This window comes from Myotis yumanensis, unplaced genomic scaffold (assembly GCF_028538775.1).
Source record: "Myotis yumanensis isolate MYYU_CA2020_CCGP unplaced genomic scaffold, mMyoYum1.0.hap1 SCAF_5, whole genome shotgun sequence".
NCBI lineage: Eukaryota > Metazoa > Chordata > Mammalia > Chiroptera > Vespertilionidae > Myotis > Myotis yumanensis.
The window spans coordinates 82,874,034-82,892,633 of record NW_027223756.1 but is presented as its reverse complement, the minus strand read 5'-3'; the positions used below and the strand labels follow the sequence as shown (position 1 = coordinate 82,892,633).

Here is an 18,600-nt window from a genome sequence, read left to right as displayed (position 1 = left end):
GCCCTCCCTCGCTGTGGGGTCATGCCTGACACAGCATCCTTGTCCCAAAGGGAGGCATGGATCCCGAGACCCTGATGGAGGAGGACAACGGGAAGACCTATTTCTACCAGCTGTGGTATGATCAAGACTACGCAAGATTTGAGTCCCCTCCAAAAACTGAACCAACTGAGGACAACAAGTACAAGTGAGTGCTAGTCACCTTCTCGGGGAGGACACCATGCTCCTGTGTGAATCCCTGTAGCTTTTCACAAGCTTCCATCTGCTGGGTTTGCTTCCTGGACACTATCTGATTGTTTTCCTCGTTAACCCAAGACCAGCCTGGCTTTGAAAACTTTATTTTTTTTTAATCCTCACCCGAGGATTTTTTTAAAGTCAATTTTTTTTATTTATAGAGAAGGGAGGGAGAGAAACATTGATTGGTTACCTCCTATAGGTGCTCTACTGGGTGGTGGAACCCACAACTTAGGTATGTGCCCTGACTGGGAACCCGCAACCGTTTTGGTGTACAGGATGGTGCTCCAACCAACTGAGCCACCGGTCAGGGCCCAGCTGGGATTTGTTGCAGTGGCTTTAGGTGTATGGCTGGCCTGGGCATGGAGTTACCGTCATAAGAAGCTCTCTTGTCCAGGAGTAGGATTTATCTTTTCATTATCCGCCTTTTTGCATGTTCTTCAGTGTCTATACCACAGATTTCATGTGTTTTCTTTTGTTTCTTAGGTATCTTCTAAGTGAGATCTTTGACTTCATTTTATTTTAACTGGTGGGTGACTGCTCTTAGGGAGTCTGCCTTTTAAGTCCTCACCCAAGGATATTTTTTCCATTGATTTCTAGAGAGTGTAAGGGAGGGAGGAGGGGGAGAGAGAGAAACATCGACTTGGAGAGACATATCAATTGGTTACCTCCGGCACACGCCCCTACTGAGGCTGGGGAACCTGCAACTGAGGTACATGCCCTTGACCAGGAATCCAATCATGGCCCTTCAGTCTAAGGTCCAACGCTCTAACCACTGAGAAAAACTGGCCAGGGCCTGATCTCCATTTTAAAGGCAGTCTCCAACTCTCCTTTAAGCAGAAATATTGAACTTCACCAAATACCTCTTCAGCTTTTATCGAGCTAACTAGAGGCCCAATGCACGAAATTCGTGCAAAGGGCTCGGCCCCACTGCCGTGGTGGCTGCCTCAGCCCCCGCCCGCCTGCCATGGCTTCATCCAGAAGGACATCCAGTCTAATTAGCATATTATGCTGCTATTAGTATAGATAGTGTGAGCCTGCTCTGATATTTTGAGTTCCTAACTGAACCACTCTGTATTCTCGCTTCTGGTTTATTTTTATCATATTCCAAATTCTGTTTGTTAATATCTTAGGGTTCTTAGAGCAAATACTCAAAAGTGGGACAGGCTTGATGTTTCCTTGTGTTGTATATATCCCTGGACTTTGGTCCCCAATAAGTGCTTTCACAGAATGAGCATAAAGTACAGGAGAACCAGTTCCTTCAGACATCTGCAGGTGTTTTCTCTTGGTCACCAGCATCTCTGGGTTAAGCCAGCAGCTCTGCTGCAGTCATTACCTGCCGTCTCAGGGCCTTTTCCTTTTGTCCTCGGCTCCTTCAGATTCTGCGCCAGCTGTGCCCATCTGGTTGAGATGAAGCAGAAGGAAATTCCCAGGGCCCTGGAGCTGCTCGAGGACCTGGAGGACCGGGTTTTCTACAGCTCAGCCTCCAAGGACGGCATCCAGTACCGAGTGGGTGACGGCGTGTACCTTCTCCCTGAGGCCTTCACGTTCAAGTGAGTGTCCCCTTTGCCAGTTCTGGGCCAGGCTCCCTGGGCCACTACCGAGTTGCTTTGGAATATCCCCACCCTGCACCCCTTGTACCAGCTGTTGTCTGAGCCATTGTCACTGGTCAGTCATGCTGAACTACTCACTTTTTAAGGTTTAATGTTCAGTTATGTGTAATGTTTGCTACTCTGCAGCATTAAGCTGTCCAGTCCTATGAAACGCCCACGGAAGGAGCCTGTGAATGAAGACCTGTATCCAGAACACTACCGGAAATACTCAGACTACATCAAAGGCAGCAACCTGGACGCCCCTGAGCCATACCGAATTGGCCGCATCAGAGAGATCTTCTGTGTCAAGAAGAACAATGGCAAGCCCAATGAGACAGATATCAAGATCAGACTGAACAAGTTCTACAGGTTGGTGGTGTCCTCAACTTCCAGGAGGCAGCAGATTTCCAGAAAGTTCTGCCTGAAATGGGCTATAACATAGCACACAGTGATGTTTGAAGAGTTAGGTAGAGCTCTAGCCGGTTTGTCTCGGTTATAGAGTGCTGGCCCTCGGACTAAAGGGTCCCTGGTTCAATTCCAGTCAAGGGCAACAGCAAATACCTCGGTTGCAAGCTCGATCCCTGGCCCCAATTAGGGTGCTTGTGAAAGGCAACCAATCAGTGTGTCTCTTGCATCAATGTTTCTCTCTCTGTCTCTCCCCCTCCCCTCCACTCTCTAAAACTCAGTGGGAAAAATATCCTTGGATGATATAAAAAAAAAGTTATGTAAAGGTAGCTGTTTCTCCAAGTGTTTCTGATGATCTGATGAGTGCTGACAGCGACTCAAATTATATTTCATACCCTTGCTTTTAGACCTTATTTTAAAACTGCTGAGTTCTATCTTCAAAGAAATCCTTAAGCCTCAATTCAGAATGTGACAAAGGCAGAGGGAGAATGTCCTGGGCTCGGCCTGAGGCAGCCCCAGAGAACCTAGGGTTCTGTTTATGACCGTTCCACCCTCTCTCCTGTCCCCCCCAGCTCTATGCTTTTCCAAGGTCTTGGCTGCACCGAGTCTTTTTCTGTGACCCTAGTAATTTGTAGTAATTAGGAGTTAACCTGAAACTAAGCCATACAGATAGTTATAACGTTGCTTCACTTCTTGACTAATGTATATCAAAGACTTTCTGAAGTCCTTGTAATAATCACTTGTAATGGGGAAAAAAGGAGAAGTCTGGATGTATAGGTGAGGAAAAGAAGCTCTAGACATGCTTCTTAATAGGAGGCAGGCAGCTGCAGCCTGGTTTTTTTTTGGGGGGGGGGGGAGCGTTAATTTATTTTTAGAGAGAGAAACATCAATGTGAGAGCAGAACCACACACCCGCTACCAGGGATTGAGCCCATAATCCAGGCATGTGCCCTGACTGGGAACCAAACCGGAAAACTTGTTGCACAGGATGATACCCAACCAACTGAGCTGGCCAGGGTGCAGCTATAGTCTTGACACAGGGCCATTCTGTTTGGGTTGCAGTGGAGAAACGAAGAACAAGCAAATGACTCAACCAACCGAACTCCCTTAAGGTTTAATGTTGAGTTCTTCATAATGGTTAGCTTCTCCACAGCACCAAGCTGTCCAGTCCTGTGAAATGCCCAGGGAAGGCATGTTTGTTGCAAAGAATTCCACTGTTTATATAGTATCTAGTGCCAACTAAGGATAATTATCAAGCTGACCTGATTGGGGGTCATGGTCTTTACCCATGGATTCTTGGAGCATCCCCAGGAATGTGGTACCATTCAACTCATTGTCAGTTCACAGCAATAGAGAATTGCTGCCCGGCTAGTGTGGCTCACAGGAGGTCGCCAGTTGATTCCCGGTCAGCGCACATGCCCAGGTTGTGGGCTTGATCCCCAGTAGGGAGTGTGCAGGAGGCAGCTGATGGATGTTTCTCTCTCAACAATGTTTCTCTCCCTTTCCCTTCCTCTCTATGAAATCAATAAAAAAATGTTTTTGATTTAAAGAATTGCTTAACAAACACGCTTCTGCTCGTAGGCCGGAGAACACCCACAAGTCCACTCCAGCAAGTTACCATACAGACATCAACCTGCTTTACTGGAGCGACGAGGAGGCCGTGGTGGACTTCAGTGACGTGCAGGGCCGCTGCACTGTGGAGTACGGGGAGGACCTGCCGGGGTGCTTGCAGGACTTCTCAACCGGCGGCCCCGACCGCTTCTACTTCCTTGAGGTAATTCTCTGGGCTTACGGGAGGGAGGGGTTTTGAGTCAAATTCACTGCCCCTGAGAAAGCAGTTTAATTATACATTCAAGTCTGAAACTTAACTTTCGGCTTTTTGGTTTTCATTTATTTTTTTTTAAATAAGCCTTTATTTGAGCCAAATTGACAGCAATTGCTGGGAAGCAGAGATCTCAAATGCTTCTACATTTGGCTTTTTAAAATGTATGATGAACCCTGGCTGGTGTGGTTCAGTTGGTTGGATGTTGTTCCATGCACCCAAAGATCTCTGGTTCGATTCCCAATCAGGGCACATGCCCCACGCCCTGGTTTCAGACTCAATCCCTGTTGGGGGTTGTGCAGGAGCAGCCGATCAATGTTTCACTCTCATTGATTTTTCTCTTTCTCTCCTTCTCTCTAAAAATCAATTTAAGGAAATACAAAAAGTACAATGATAAGCATAGTATCTGAGTGTCCTAAGCAACTAAAATTTATTTGAAGGCCTCTGCCAGCCTGGCCAGTGCCTGAATGTGAGTTAGGGAAAGGGGCCCTTTCCCCGGGAGACACAGCCCTGCCCCTCAGTCCCTCCAGCTGTGTCTGTGTCCAGGCCAGGACCACACGCCGTGCAGCTGGCCCTTGTTCTTGAGAGAAGAGCCAGGAGTTTGTTAACCAAGCTGATCACTTTTAAATTGTCTGAGCATGGCCTTCCTGTGTTGGCACACTTAAAATGACATGTGTCTGTTTTCCCAGGCTCCAGTGTAGATGGCCTCATTAGACTAGTCTCTTGGTATAACACTTGCTTATTTTTAGAATGAGTAGTCCAGGCACTTATAAAAGCAGGAATCTCAAAGTCAACCACAGAATATTTGTATTAATACAGTTTATCTTCATGTAGTAAAATCAAAGTACTCTTATTAGTGGCTAATAGTTTATGGCCACATTCAGGGAGAAATTAAGTAGCTCTTTGTCAAACTAACTTGTTAAAGGGGTGACCAATGTGTTTCTCTGCCAGACTATTGTGATTCTTCCCTTCCCAGGCCTATAATGCCAAGAACAAAAGCTTTGAAGATCCTCCCAACCATGCCCGTAGCCCCGGAAACAAAGGGAAAGGGAAGGGAAAAGGTATGTTGTTACTCCATAGGGTTCTTTTCAAGCCCATCTCTTATAACTCAGGATATTTATGGTCAGTATAAAACAGCCTCTGGTGTTACCTCATTCTGTGTTAACAACTCAGTGAGGCCGTCTCTGAAACAATAAGGTATTTGTGGTCTATCTCCTCCAGGGAAAGGCAGGCCAAAATCTCAGACAAGTGAGCCAAAGGAACCCAAGATGGACATTCAGCTGCCAAAACTGCGGACCCTGGATGTGTTTTCTGGCTGTGGGGGGTTATCGGAAGGATTCCACCAAGCAGGTAAAGGCCACGAGGTCTTTCTCTGTGTAGCTAGTACAACCAGACTGGGCACATCCTGCCTGGAAGAGCTTTCTGACTCTGGTCACCTTTCTGACTCGAGAGTCTCATTCCAGGGAGGTCAGAGCCCATCTTTGTCCCTTTATCTGCCAGGCATCTCACAAACACTGTGGGCCATTGAAATGTGGGACCCTGCGGCCCAGGCGTTCCGGCTGAACAACCCCGGGTCCACAGTGTTCACGGAGGACTGCAATGTCCTGCTGAAGCTGGTCATGGCTGGGGAGGTGACCAACTCCCTTGGCCAGAAGCTGCCTCAGAAGGGAGACGTGGAGATGCTGTGCGGCGGGCCGCCCTGCCAAGGCTTCAGTGGCATGAACCGCTTCAACTCTCGTACCTACTCCAAGTTCAAGAACTCTCTGGTGGTCTCTTTCCTCAGGTAAACGGAGCAGATTCTGTTCAGTGTTGCACACAGGTAACTAGACAGCCAACCCTGGGCTGGACGCTGATGTGCCCGCTGACCAGTAACTGCTGTAGCCTTTGCAGCGGCTGAAGGCCATGTGCCGAGGTGAAGCATTCCGCTGGTCAGAGACCTTAAGAGTTGGGGGTCCCGTTTCTTGACGGCCAAACATTGACCTTTTGGGAATGGCTTTTGGTAGAGCGGGTCCTTTTTTATCTCCATCCACACGGTGACCCTGGTGGTCTCGCCTGCCTTCTACAGCTACTGTGACTACTACCGGCCGCGGTACTTCCTCCTGGAGAACGTCAGGAACTTCGTGTCCTTCAAGCGCTCCATGGTCCTGAAGCTCACCCTCCGCTGCCTGGTCCGCATGGGCTACCAGTGCACCTTCGGCGTGTTGCAGGTGGGCTCCCAGGGAACGGGGCAGAGATGGGAGGGTGAATGTGGGCCGGAGGAGGGTCAGCAGTCCCTGGACTGCAGCAGACTGTCTCCAACTGAAAATAGCCTCAAAGGGTCAGGCCTGGGAGGGCAGCCTGCTGGCTGGCAAGGACAGGGCGATGGCTGTGAGGCCGCACCCACCCCTGTGAAGCCTGCAGCATTCAGGTCTGAAAGCTCAGAGCCAGTGTCCCAGCAGGCCCACCCCTTCGGGTCTTGGTAGAGCTGCATCCTCCTGTGTAACTGAGCAGGGACTGCATGCAAGGGAGCTCTTGGCTGCTTTGTTTCCAGCCCTTTTTCCTGAATAGGGCACGTGGTGGACGAGTCTGATACTCGGGCAGCAGCTAGATCTCCACAGAAGGGTGGGTGAGGCCAGGTTGGCAGAACCACACATAGACCAAGCTGTTACAGGGTAAAAACGAGTGTTTCCTTTGGGTGAGCACATGTGCATACAAACACGTAGAGAGAGTAAAAGGTCGTACTCCCGGTGGCTACCAGGGGCAGGGGTAAAGATTTGGGATGACCCATAAGGAGTAGGCCTTATCTGAAAGCAGCCACTATATCCATTCAATCATTGTTGGCTTAACTAACACTGAGATGGCTATTGAGAAGGGAGAGAAGGTTGGCTGGGGAGCCATGAGTGAGGGAGTGCCAGGGCCGCACAGCTCTCCCTAGTTCAGCCTTGGGGGGCTCCAGGCTCACGGTCAAGCCTGCTTGGCAGCCGTGTTCTCTGTCCCTGTATCCATGGCTGTCTGGGCTCTGCAGCCTCTTCTCCACAAGTGCTGACACCATGGGGCTCCTTCTGGTGCTCTGTAAGGAGCTGGCGGGTCCCCAGCGCGCTCACTTCCATCTTCTCCAATGGTCACCACATGGACTCGGGTTCTCTCATCTAAGTCCCACTTTTTTTTTTTCCCCCCAAAAATTGATTTTAGGGAGAGAGAAACATTGGTCTGTTGTTCCACTTGTTTATGCATTCGTTGGTTGATTCTCTTATGTGCCCTGACGGGGATCGAACCCACAACCTTGGTGTATCGGGATGACGCTCTAACCAACTACCGAGCAGGGCTGGTCTCACCTGTCGGGAGTAAACTTGCTGGATTAATTGGGGGTTTTCCGGGTGAGCTGTGCAGCAGCCAGCCACTCCAGGAAGTGGGGCGTCACTGACCCCAGACCTTGGTTCAGCCAGCGGAGGTGCCAGTTGACCCTGTGTGTGTGGCTCTCCTGTGCACAGGCTGGTCAGTACGGCGTGGCCCAGACACGGAGGCGAGCCATTATCCTGGCTGCGGCCCCTGGGGAGAAGCTCCCCCTATTCCCAGAGCCGCTGCACGTGTTCGCACCCCGGGCCTGCCAGCTGAGCGTCGTGGTGGACGACAAGAAGTTTGTCAGCAACGTAACTAGGTAGGAGCCCCGCTCATCCTGCTGTGTCAGTGTTTGGGGGCATTACCCGGAAAAGTTTGGCATCGGCACTCTGCCACTTCCAGTCTCAGGTTCTGGCCGAGTAAGCACCACATGCAGTGCAGTGGCTAGATGCCTGGCTGTAGTCATTAGCAGAACCCCAGTGTAGCCTGTCTCCTTCCCAGACAGTCTAAGAAGAAGCTGTTTGTGTGACCTCAGGCAGCCCTTTGACCTCTGAGCTGGATTGTCCTTGCTAGAGAGGGCAGTGCCAGCAGTCAGGAGATGGCAACTGTGATTCGATGGACAGCGGCAGTATGTTTCCCGCTCTATTGCAGGCTGAGCTCATGTCCGTTCCGAACCATCACCGTGCGGGACACAATGTCTGACCTTCCTGAGATCCGGAATGGGGCTTCAGCGCTGGAGATCTCGTACAACGGGGAGCCCCAGTCCTGGTTCCAGAGGCAGCTCCGGGGCTCGCAGTACCAGCCCATCCTCAGGGACCACATCTGTAAGGTAACATTGCCCCACAGAGGGCCCTCCTTCCAGCTGCCTCACAGGGAAGCTCCTGGTGCTGCTGCTCACTAACCCAGATCACTGTGGGGAGCCCAGCCAAGTTTTGGGGTGGGAAGCAGGGTCTGATCCCAGCCCCTCCAGCTTCTCTGCTCCTGGCTCCTAACCCAAATCACCGTCATCTTTAGAGAGGAAGGGAGAGAGAGAGAGACATCAATGAGGAGAGTTATTGATCGCCTGCCTCCTGCACGCCCCACACTGGGGACTGAGCCCACAACCTAGGCATGTGCCCTGACCTGGAATCAAATCATATTCATAGGTCAGTGCTCAACCACAGAGCCACACAGGCCAAGCCCAAATCACCACCATCTTGCCCCCAGCCTCACTTCGTTGTGCTTTTCTTCTTGCCCCCATCCCCTATGCCCCTGCAGCAGCAAATATATATAAAAGGCTAATATGCAAAGTGTCCCCTCGGGAGATTGCTCACTATGATGTGCACTGACCACCAGGGGGCAGTGCAAAACATGGCAGGTGACCAGCGGGGGGTGGGGGGGGCGGGGGTTGGGCAGGAAGTACTGAGGGAGTGAGAGAAGGAGGAGGGGTGGGGGGCTGGTGGGTCCTAATTGCTGGCCAGGCCTAGGGACCCTACCTGTGCACGAATTTTGTGCACCGGGCCTCTAGTGTAATCATATAAAGCATCAATCAGAGCTCTTGCTCTTCCTGGAATAGGCCCGGAATGTCACTGCCCTCCTCTGACTGACCTCTCTCGCCATTCCTGTTCTCTGCATGTTGTCCCAAATACGCCAAACCTGGCCTTTTGTGCCCCCAGCTGCTGGCTCCTAATACTGCAGGGCTCAGCTCAGGCCCCCTCCCCCCACTTGCCCTAAGCTATCCCTGACCTGTTCCCCCCATGCATCCCTGCTCTGTCTCCTGGCACATGTGTAATCCCTAAGCTGTTCATTCAGGTAACTGTCTGCCCAAATGGGATGTAAGCTCCTTGGGGGTTCCTGGTTGTGGTGGTGTTCCCAGTGCCTAGAGCAGTGGTGCCCAGGCCACTGCAGATGCTCCCTGAGCTGGGTGACAGCTGGGCCTTGCCACACTTTTAGGACATGAGCGCGTTGGTGGCCGCCCGCATGCGGCATGTCCCTCTGGCTCCGGGCTCAGACTGGCGTGACCTGCCTAACATTGAGGTGCGGCTCTCAGATGGCACCATGACCAGGAAGCTGCGGTACACCTACCACGACCGGAAGAACGGCCGCAGCAGCACTGGGGCCCTCCGAGGGGTCTGCTCCTGTGCGAGCGGTGAGACCCCTGTGTGTGCCCCGGATGTGGCTTCCCTCCGTGTACCGTGAAGCCCAGCCCCTTCAGGTCCTGATTGCCACAGCAGTCGGCCAGCTCGGGTGAAGGAGCACTGTCATCCGGGGTCTCCCAGAGGAGATCCTGGTGCTGCTGCTCACTAACCCAGTGCCCTGGGTAGGGCAAGCCTGGGATCCGCACTGTGAAAGCTGTGCCCAGGAACAGGGACTGTTGTTGCTCTGTCCCCGGGTGGACTGAATGCTGTAGGCACTTCCCGGGCCTCCTCTTGTTCTGGAACCTCAGCCTCATTGCAGCCCTCTCTTCCAACAGGCAAAGCCTGCGACTCCACGGCCAGACAGTTCAACACCCTCATCCCCTGGTGCCTGCCTCACACCGGGAACAGGCACAACCACTGGGCTGGCCTCTACGGGCGGCTCGAGTGGGATGGCTTCTTCAGCACAACTGTCACCAACCCCGAGCCCATGGGCAAGCAGGTAGGATGGAGGACCCGGGTCAGGCCTGGGAAGGGGACAGGCAGGGGCTGAGGTGGGAGTGGCCTGTCAGGAGTCAGCACTCCTCACCTCCTGCCTTGGTGCCGAGGAGACGGGCTCACCGGCTGAGGCCGGAAGCCTGACTTCTCCATGGCGTAGTTCCCCACCCTACCCACAATGGCCGGCCTTGTGCCCCGGCCCCACCGTGCCTCTCGCCCCCAGGGCCGTGTGCTTCACCCTGAACAGCACCGTGTTGTGAGCGTGCGGGAGTGTGCTCGCTCCCAGGGCTTCCCGGACACCTACAGGCTGTTTGGCAATATCCTGGACAAGCACCGGCAGGTCAGTGGAGTGGCCTTGAGCAGGGCAGACAGGAAGGAGGCCGTCTTGCCCACCCTGCCCCTGCCGCACACCCCCCCGCCCCCACCCCCGCCCCTGCACAGGGTAGAGAGCGGTTCAGCAGAGGGCACAGCTCACACGGGGGTGCTGATTGGCCTCAGTAGTCCCAGCAGGGGCACGACCAGACAGAGGGTCCCTGTCTCTGGGCCCAGTGCTCACGGGCTAAGCATGTTGGTTGCTGCTCTGAGGCAGATTTACCCCAAAAGGAAAGTTTCACTACAGTGAACTTCAGAGACGGAGCAGACTAAATGTCTGGTGGTGAAAAGTCACTGTTGCTAAGGGTTAAGATGGACCAACAGTTCCTCACTGATTCTTAGGGTGTTGTTAGGTTGGCTTTTTTTTTTTTAAATCCTTACCCCAGGATATATTTTTTCCCATTGATTTTTAGAGAATGGAAGGGAGAGGGGAGACACCCACACCAATGTGAGAGAGACACATTACATTGATTGGTTGCCTCCGGCACGTACCCTGACGGGCCAGGGAATCAAACCTGCAACCCAGGTACATTCCGTTCCCCTGACTGGGAATTGAACCCGTGACCCTTCGGTGCACGGTCCAATGTTCCAACCACTAAGCAACACTGGCCAGGTCAGGTTGGCTTCTTAATTGAATGTATTTCCGTCCAAGTAATGCACACACATGGCTTAACGAGCTAAGAGTGCCTGGGGGTTATAGTGGGAAACCCATTTCACTCCTTAACCCCCAGTCCTGTTCTCTGAAAGCAGCTACTCAGCTCAAGTGAAGCAAGGTGGCTTCCACATCGGGATCTTTGCCCTTTAATGGCCCCCTTCTCTGTGGGTGGTTCTAGACAGGTTGGTGTTGGGGGTGGGAGGATGAGCTGATTGGCAGGGCCGAGGGGTTATCGTGGTGGGAGGGCTTTGGGGACCCTGTGAGCATGAGGCCAGGGGCCCAGTGTCCTCATCACGGTGCTGAGTGGAGGCTGGCGCTGACCCTAGCTGTGCCAAACTCGGCATTGGCCTCCTTCCCTCCTGCAGGTGGGTAACGCCGTTCCGCCACCCCTGGCCAAAGCCATTGGCTTGGAGATCAAGCGCTGTATGTTGGCCAAGGCTCAAGAGAGTGCCTCAGGTATGGTGAGGTGGGTGGGCTGAGGCAGGCAGGGTATAACTCTAGGCCAGTGATGGCAAACCTTTTGAGCTCGGTGTGTCAGCATTTTGAAAAACCCTAACTTAACCATGGTGCCGTGTCACATAATAGAAATTTTTTGATATTCGCAACCATAGTAAAACAAAGATTTATATTTTTGATATTTATTTTATATGTTTAAATGCCATTTAACAAAGAAAAATCAACCCAAAAAATGAGTTCGCGTGTCACCTCTGACACGCGTGTCATAGGTTCGCCATCGCTGCTAGGCTCTGGAGCTCGGGCGAGTCGCACACTCTCCCTGGTGGCCTCATTTCTCTCTGGGCTGCCATGAGATGGAATGAGTCACACATGTTAAGTGCTCAGAACAGACCCGGCACATGGTGAGCGGGTGGGTCTCGGGGCACTTTCCCCTGTCCTGCCGGGTGGGCCTCCTCAGCCTCTGATGCAGGCAGTCTGGAAACCTTAGGGAGCTCCTTTGAGCCACTCAGAATGTTCATTCAGAGCTGCTACGGGTTCATTTACAGTCGGCCCCTAACACCGACGCCTGCGCATTAAGGTAGCTCCTGACTTAATGTGTTTGTGATGCTCCCTGTTGTAGTTCGATGTATATGTTCCCTGTGGTGACTTTCCTCTTCTTTCTCGTTAGTTAAAATCGAGGAGAAAACTATCGAGGAGGAAACTGCCAAGGAGGAGAAAACTGCCCAGGATTAGTTTCACCCTCCTGCGCCCTTGTTTCTGGCACCAGGGATCCCCAATGTGCACTGATGTTGTGTTTTTAACATGTTGAAATCTGTCAGTTCAAATGTGTTGTACACGGTGTTTGTGGCCTTGGCTGACATGAAGCTGTTCTGTAAGGTGTGCTTACCAACTAATGACTTAGTGACCGAATTGTGCAGTACTTTGTGCATTCTGAATTTTAAAAGTTTTTTATTATGCATTATATCAAATTTACCACTGTATGAGTGGAAATTAAGACTTTATGTAGTTTTTATATGTTGTAATATTTCTTCAAATAAATCGCTCCTATAAATCATCTGGGGTGGTGACTCATTATTTACCAGGAGCTTCTGGCTGTCTCTCAGCTGAGGCTGAATGAGAAGGGGTTCCTTAGTGCTGAAGGGGGCCCCACAGAGGCGTTTGTATGACGTTAGATCACTTCATGTGTCCCGTGTATGTGTGTGAGGGGCGGGGGTTAACTTGTGGGACTTAGTTTTGGCCAGTGAGCTGCAAGTGGAACTCGCTGGTGTAGCTCCCAGGGAGGCCTTTGAAAGGAATAGTCTTGGTTGGCCTAACCCGTGGCCTTGCAGGCCTTTGGAGTGGCCGTGACCCCTGGCAGCCCCTGGCAGTGCAGCTGCCTTCTTGTGACCATGGGAACAGAAGCCCCTGGCGTGAGTGGTCGAACAAGGAGAGAGGAGCCCTGGCTGCCACCCCCAGTGGTTAGAGTGTTGGCCCACACACGGAAGGATCATGGGTTTGATTCCCAGTCAAGGGCACGTACCTGGGTTGCAGGTTTGATCCCTGCCCCAGTTGGGGTATGTGTGTGGGAGTCAACCAACCAATGCGTGTCTCTCACCTCAATGTTTCTCCCCCTCCCTCCCAATCGCTGTAAAAAAACAATGGAAAAAATATCCTCAGGTGAGGATTAACAAAAAGGTTAGTTGGAGCCCTGGCCTGCCACCCCAGACAAGCCCCTTATTTGCTGAAGAACCTGGAGGTGGGCCCTGACCTGTTTGGCTCAGTGGATAGAGCGTCGGCCTGCGGACTGCAGGGTCCCAGGTTCGATTCCAGTCAAGGGCATGTACCTTGGTCGCGGGCACATCCCCAGTAGTGGGTGTGCAGGAGGCAGCGGATCGATGTTTCTAACTATCCCTCTCCCTTCCTTTCTGTAAAAATTCAATAAAATATATTTTTTTAAAAAAGAAGAACCTGGAGGTGGGCTTTCTGGGCCTCCAGCCTAACTCAGTCCTAAAGTCTAAAGTGAACAAAACTTCTCCTTGGTTTGTCTTTGGGGAAGGACTTGCTATAAGACGCCAGCAAAGCAGAAGCAGACGAAGCGTCCATCACCAGCCCCGTGACCCAAGGGCCACCAGGAGGAGGGTAAGTGGCACCTGCTGCTCGACCTGCATGTGCACTTTCACACCTGGTGTTCTCGGAGCCCTTCGCCTGTAACGCCCACTAGGAACCCCAGATCTTTTAGACTAAAGGACTAAATGTAATGCAAGTGCAAAACTCACTAAGTTCCTTCTAGTAAGTAGTTGGGTGTTGGCCTCTTTGCTGCAAACAGCACTGCACTGACATATTCTCTTCCATCATCTCAGGGAACTGTCTCAAGAGGCTCTGAGATTATGGAGTATAAAAGTGTTCCTATTTCCGTTATAGAGCATGTGGCTGCCCCTCCCACAATACAAACTTCCTTCAGCCTGCCCTGCCCTTGACCCCTTAGTCCTTGTCGGGAGGAGAGAACGTCTCGTTAGTGTTTTTTAAGGAGTGACCACACTTCATGTGTCTAGTGGCCACGACCCGTTCCTCCTCTGAGGTGACGCGGACTTTGTCTCTGAGAGCTGTTCTGGCATTGGATTTTTTACCTCCGCTTGTGTTGCTTTCATCTTGAGTCATATCTTTGCCATACTGACTCTATTTTTTAGGGATTAGATTTATATTTCTCTGCTTGTTTAGAAAGGCCTTCCCTGCCCCCGGGGGGGGGGGGGGATGGGGGAGGGCAATGGGGGGATAAGGGCACATATGTAATACCTTAATAAAGAAAAAAAATAAAAATAAAAAGCAATGGAAAAAATATCCTCAGGTCAGGATTAACAACAACAACAACAAAAGTATTTCATACTGCCAAAACCGGTTTGGCTCAGTGGATAGAGCGTCAGCCTGTGGACTGAAGGGTCCCGGGTTCGATTCCGGTCAAGGGCATGTACCTGGGTTGCGGGCACATCCCCCGTGGGAGATGTGCAGGAGGCAGCTGGTCGATGTTTCTCTCTCATCGATGTTTCTAACTCTCTGTCTCTCTCCCTTCCACTCTGTAAAAAATCAATAAAAAAAATTAAAAAAAAAAAAAAAAAAAAAAAAAAAAAGTATTTCATACAGAAAAAGACAAAAAGAGGAAGTAAAGATGAGGCCAAATGGAAACACCCAGAAGCACCCATGTTTAGTGGCTAATCTTATCTGGGCAGCGCAGTTTCTCTCCAGGGTTGGTACTTGTATGGAAGCAACATCTAGCTAATTTTTTATTCATGATGGTTGCATAGTCTTTGTTTTCCAGTCTTTTTAAAAATATATTTTTTATTTATTTCTTTAATATATTTATTGATTTTTTTTACAGAGAGGAGGGGAGAGGGATAGAGAGTTAGAAACATTGATCAGCTGCCTCCAGCACACTCCCCACTGGGGATGTGCCTGCAACCAAGGCACCTGCCTCTGACCAGAATCAAACCTGGGACCCTTCAGCCTGCAGGCGGATGCTCTATCCGCTGAGCCAAACTGGTTCAGGCAAAATATATATTTTTATTGATTTCAGAGAGGAAGAGAAAGGGAGAGAGATATAGAAACATCAATGAAGAGAGAGAATCATTGATCAGCTGCCTCCTGCTCCATGGTTGAGCATCAACCTAGGAACCAAGAGGTCACCAATTCAATTCCAGGTCAGGGCACATGCCCAGGTTACAGGTTCTTTTGATGTTTCTATCTCTCTATCCCTCCCCTTCCTCTCTCTCCTCTAAAATTAATAAAAAAATAAAAAATACATGCATATGTTACATCTCACATGTATTACATAAGTACACACTACATATTAATATCTAATGTATATAAAGTAAATGATTTCATATTTATGTATCTATTCATATTTAAATCAAAATAAAACATACACATGGTAAAAAATTTAAATGTAACAGAAAAGGCTAAAAAAGAAGCTTTTCTCCCCTGATGCCTTCCTCTCAAAGCATCCCTCAGGAACAATTTGATATTTCTTTTCTGATATGCATACATCTACATATCTATGTGCTATTAAAAATGTACACAGATTGGTTCCCATAATATATGCCGTTTTACATCTTGCTTCCTCCTCTTACCTTGGCTTTTTTTTAACATGAGCACAAATGGATTTACTTCATCTCATTGATTATGGCAGAGTATATTTTAATCTGTTTAAGCAGCCCCTATGAATGGAGACCTGGGCGTACCTGGGTTTTGTTATCATGAACAATACTGCATGGATATCGTACTCTCACATCTTTGCAAACATTTACAAGTTTTCATCACAGGTTGAATTACTACCTGGCTCAAAGGAAAAGACATCTGTGCAGTTCAAGTTTTAGTAGATGTCAAATTTCAATCCAAAAAGTTTGCCTAATTTCATGCGCTGACAATGTGTGTGAATGCTTCTCTACATCTTTGCTACTATTGGGTAACATCACATTTTAAAAGTTTTGCCCATTGTTATGTTGTTTGGATTTTGCATTTCTTGGAGTAAGTTTGAACAAGTGCACACATGTGCATTGGTTCTTTGTACAAACTTTATATTTTCATCCTTTTTTCCAGACCACCCTTTTTCTTTCACTAATTTCCCCAGTCTCCTTCAGGTCTCTTGCTAATTTATCCTTTCCACTCTATACTCTTCAAGCTTCCAGAACAATCTTTCTCACAAGAACATCTGTTCACACTGGGTTACCACTCAAAATATGTCAGTGACTTCACTCACACCCACAGCCTATAGGGTAAAGAGCCTACATTCTTTAGTGTGGTTTAAAAATCCTTTATAGTATGGTTCCCACCCCGCCCCAAATGCCCATTAATTGAGCAAGTACCCTGTGGGTGCTGGGGACCCAGAGGTGAACAAAGCAGGCAAATGTTTGCTTTCTGCAGCAGACGTTCTAGAACAGTGTTTCTCAAACTTTTTTTCATTATTGCCCTTCTAAAGGGAAAAATGGAATTACCTCGAAATTTAAATCAATTTCAATCCAATTACATTCAATTTCTCTCTAATTATGGAAATTAAATACTTATTTGGATGGGTTGGCTTTTTAAAAGTTTTTTGGGGGGTGGGTTGGCTTTAGAAGGCCACAAGCCATTGTAGTATTTGAGGGTTTTTTTGCCCCCCAAGAATTAATTTTGGCCCCCGTGGGAGCCATGTCAACCACATTGAGAATGTATGTCCTGCCCGGCCAGCATGGCTCAGTGGTTGAGCGTCAACCTATGAACCAGGAAGCCAGGGTTCAATTCCTGTTTAGGGCACATGCCTGGGTTACGGGCTTGATCCCCAGTGTGGGGCATGCAGGAGGCGACCAACCAATGATTCTCTCTCATCATTGATGTTTCTATCTCCCACTCCCTCTCCCTTCCTCTCTCAAATAAATAAAAACATGTTGTTTTTTTTAAAAAAAGAATGTATGCCCTAAAGGGAAAGCTGAACAATAAACAAATAAATGGAAAAGATGACATCAGAGAGCCAAGAATGTTGCAAAGGAAAGAAGGGAGTGGTTGAGGGGGCCACTTGACATCTGGCTCCTCTGAACCAGAGAAGTTCTCTCCAAACAAGGAAGACTAGCTTTAGTTTTCTTCAGCTGCAAAATGGAAGTGATTCATTAAGCACAGTCTGTGCTAAATGAATGAGCTTTGTTGGTAGTATTATTTATTTTATTATTTTTATTGAGGTATAATTGACAGCTAAAAATTTAAAATAATTTTTTTTATTTTTAAATTGCAGTTGACACACAACATTACATTAGTTTCATGTGTATAACATAGGGATTCGACGTTTATGTAACTCACAACGTGATCCCCCTGATAAATGTAGTACCCATCTGACCCAGGCATAGCCATTACAATATTATTGACTATATTCCCTGTTCTTTACATCTCTGTGACTGTTTTTATAACTGGCAATTTGCACAACTTAATCCCTTGGCCCTTTTCACACATCCCCACAATCCCCTCCCATCTGATAACCAATAGTCTGTTCTCTGTACCTATGAGTTTGTTTCTGTTTTGTTTGTTCATTTGTTTTGTTTTCCAGGTTCCACACATAAGTGAAATCATGTGGTATTTGTCTTTGTCTGACTTATTTCACTTAGCATAATACCCTCTAGGTTCATTTATGGTGTTGCAAATAGCTAGATTTAATTCTTTTTTATGGTGGAGTAATGTTCTATTGTATATATGTACCACCTCTTCTCTATCTGTTCTTCTATTGATGGACATTTAGGTTGCTTTGGTATCTGGCCATTGTAAATAGTGCTGCAGTGGATATGGGGGTGCAGGTCTTTTTAAAAAATCTTTATTGATGAAAGTATTACATATGCCCCCTTTTTTCCCCATTGACCTCTTCTAGCCTGCCCCCAGCCCCCACCCAGGCCTTCACCACCCTATTGTCTATGTCCATGGCTTATGAATACAAGTTCTTTGGTTGATCTCTTCCCACCCAAGCATGTCTTTTTGAATTAGTGTTTTGGGTTTCTTTGGATAAATACTCAGAAGTGAACTTGTTGGATCCCTTTTTTCTCTTGTTATAGCCTTTGTTTTAAAGTCTAGTCTGGCCCTGGCCAGTGTTGCCAAGTGGTTAGAGCATTTGCCCACACTGAAGGGTCCTGGGTTCAATTCCTGGTTGGGGTGAGTGCGGGAGGCAACCGATTTCTCCTCCTCTTCTCTCTCTCTCTCTCTCTCTCTCTCTCTCTCTCTCTCTTTCCTCCTCCTCCTCCTCCTCCTCCTCCTCCTTCTCTCCCTCCCTCCCACTCTTTCTCTCAAAAAAAAAATCAGTGGAAAATTCACCACCCTCGATTGAGATTACAAAAAGAAAACCTATTTTGTGGTATAAGTCTTGCTACCCCAGCTCTTCTTTTGTTTCCATTTGCATGAAATATCTTTTTCCATCCCTTTACTTTCAGTCTCTGTGTCTTGCAATCTGAAGCAGGTCTCTCGTAGACGGCATATGTAAGAGTCTTGTTTTCTTACCCACTCAGCTACCCTATGTCTTTTGATTGGATCACTTAATTCTTTTGCCCTTAAAGTAGTTTTCTATAGGTATGTTGTTATTGCCATTCTATTATTCATATTTTTATATTTTTTCCTTCGTGTTCCTGAAGAAGTCCCTTTAACATTTCTTGTAATACTG

At 48.8% G+C, this 18,600-nt stretch overlaps 1 protein-coding gene across 5 annotated transcripts in view; it reads left to right on the top strand.

The window, feature by feature from the left end:
• Positions 1 to 12,507, top strand: part of DNMT1 (DNA methyltransferase 1) — a 40,256-nt gene extending 27,749 nt beyond the window's left edge. For all 5 annotated transcript variants that reach the window (XM_070415993.1, XM_070415991.1, XM_070415990.1 and 2 more), the window contains exons 24-38: positions 51 to 184; positions 1,611 to 1,784; positions 1,971 to 2,192; positions 3,809 to 4,001; positions 5,026 to 5,110; positions 5,271 to 5,399; positions 5,550 to 5,832; positions 6,115 to 6,256; positions 7,520 to 7,686; positions 8,019 to 8,196; positions 9,300 to 9,495; positions 9,820 to 9,983; positions 10,203 to 10,319; positions 11,372 to 11,462; positions 12,130 to 12,507. In XM_070415993.1, coding sequence (XP_070272094.1) covers positions 51 to 184; positions 1,611 to 1,784; positions 1,971 to 2,192; positions 3,809 to 4,001; positions 5,026 to 5,110; positions 5,271 to 5,399; positions 5,550 to 5,832; positions 6,115 to 6,256; positions 7,520 to 7,686; positions 8,019 to 8,196; positions 9,300 to 9,495; positions 9,820 to 9,983; positions 10,203 to 10,319; positions 11,372 to 11,462; positions 12,130 to 12,194 — 2,340 coding nt within the window. In that variant the 3' untranslated portion in view covers positions 12,195 to 12,507. The remainder of the gene's footprint in view (positions 1 to 50; positions 185 to 1,610; positions 1,785 to 1,970; positions 2,193 to 3,808; positions 4,002 to 5,025; positions 5,111 to 5,270; positions 5,400 to 5,549; positions 5,833 to 6,114; positions 6,257 to 7,519; positions 7,687 to 8,018; positions 8,197 to 9,299; positions 9,496 to 9,819; positions 9,984 to 10,202; positions 10,320 to 11,371; positions 11,463 to 12,129) is intronic.
• Positions 12,508 to 18,600: the final 6,093 nt, after the last annotated feature.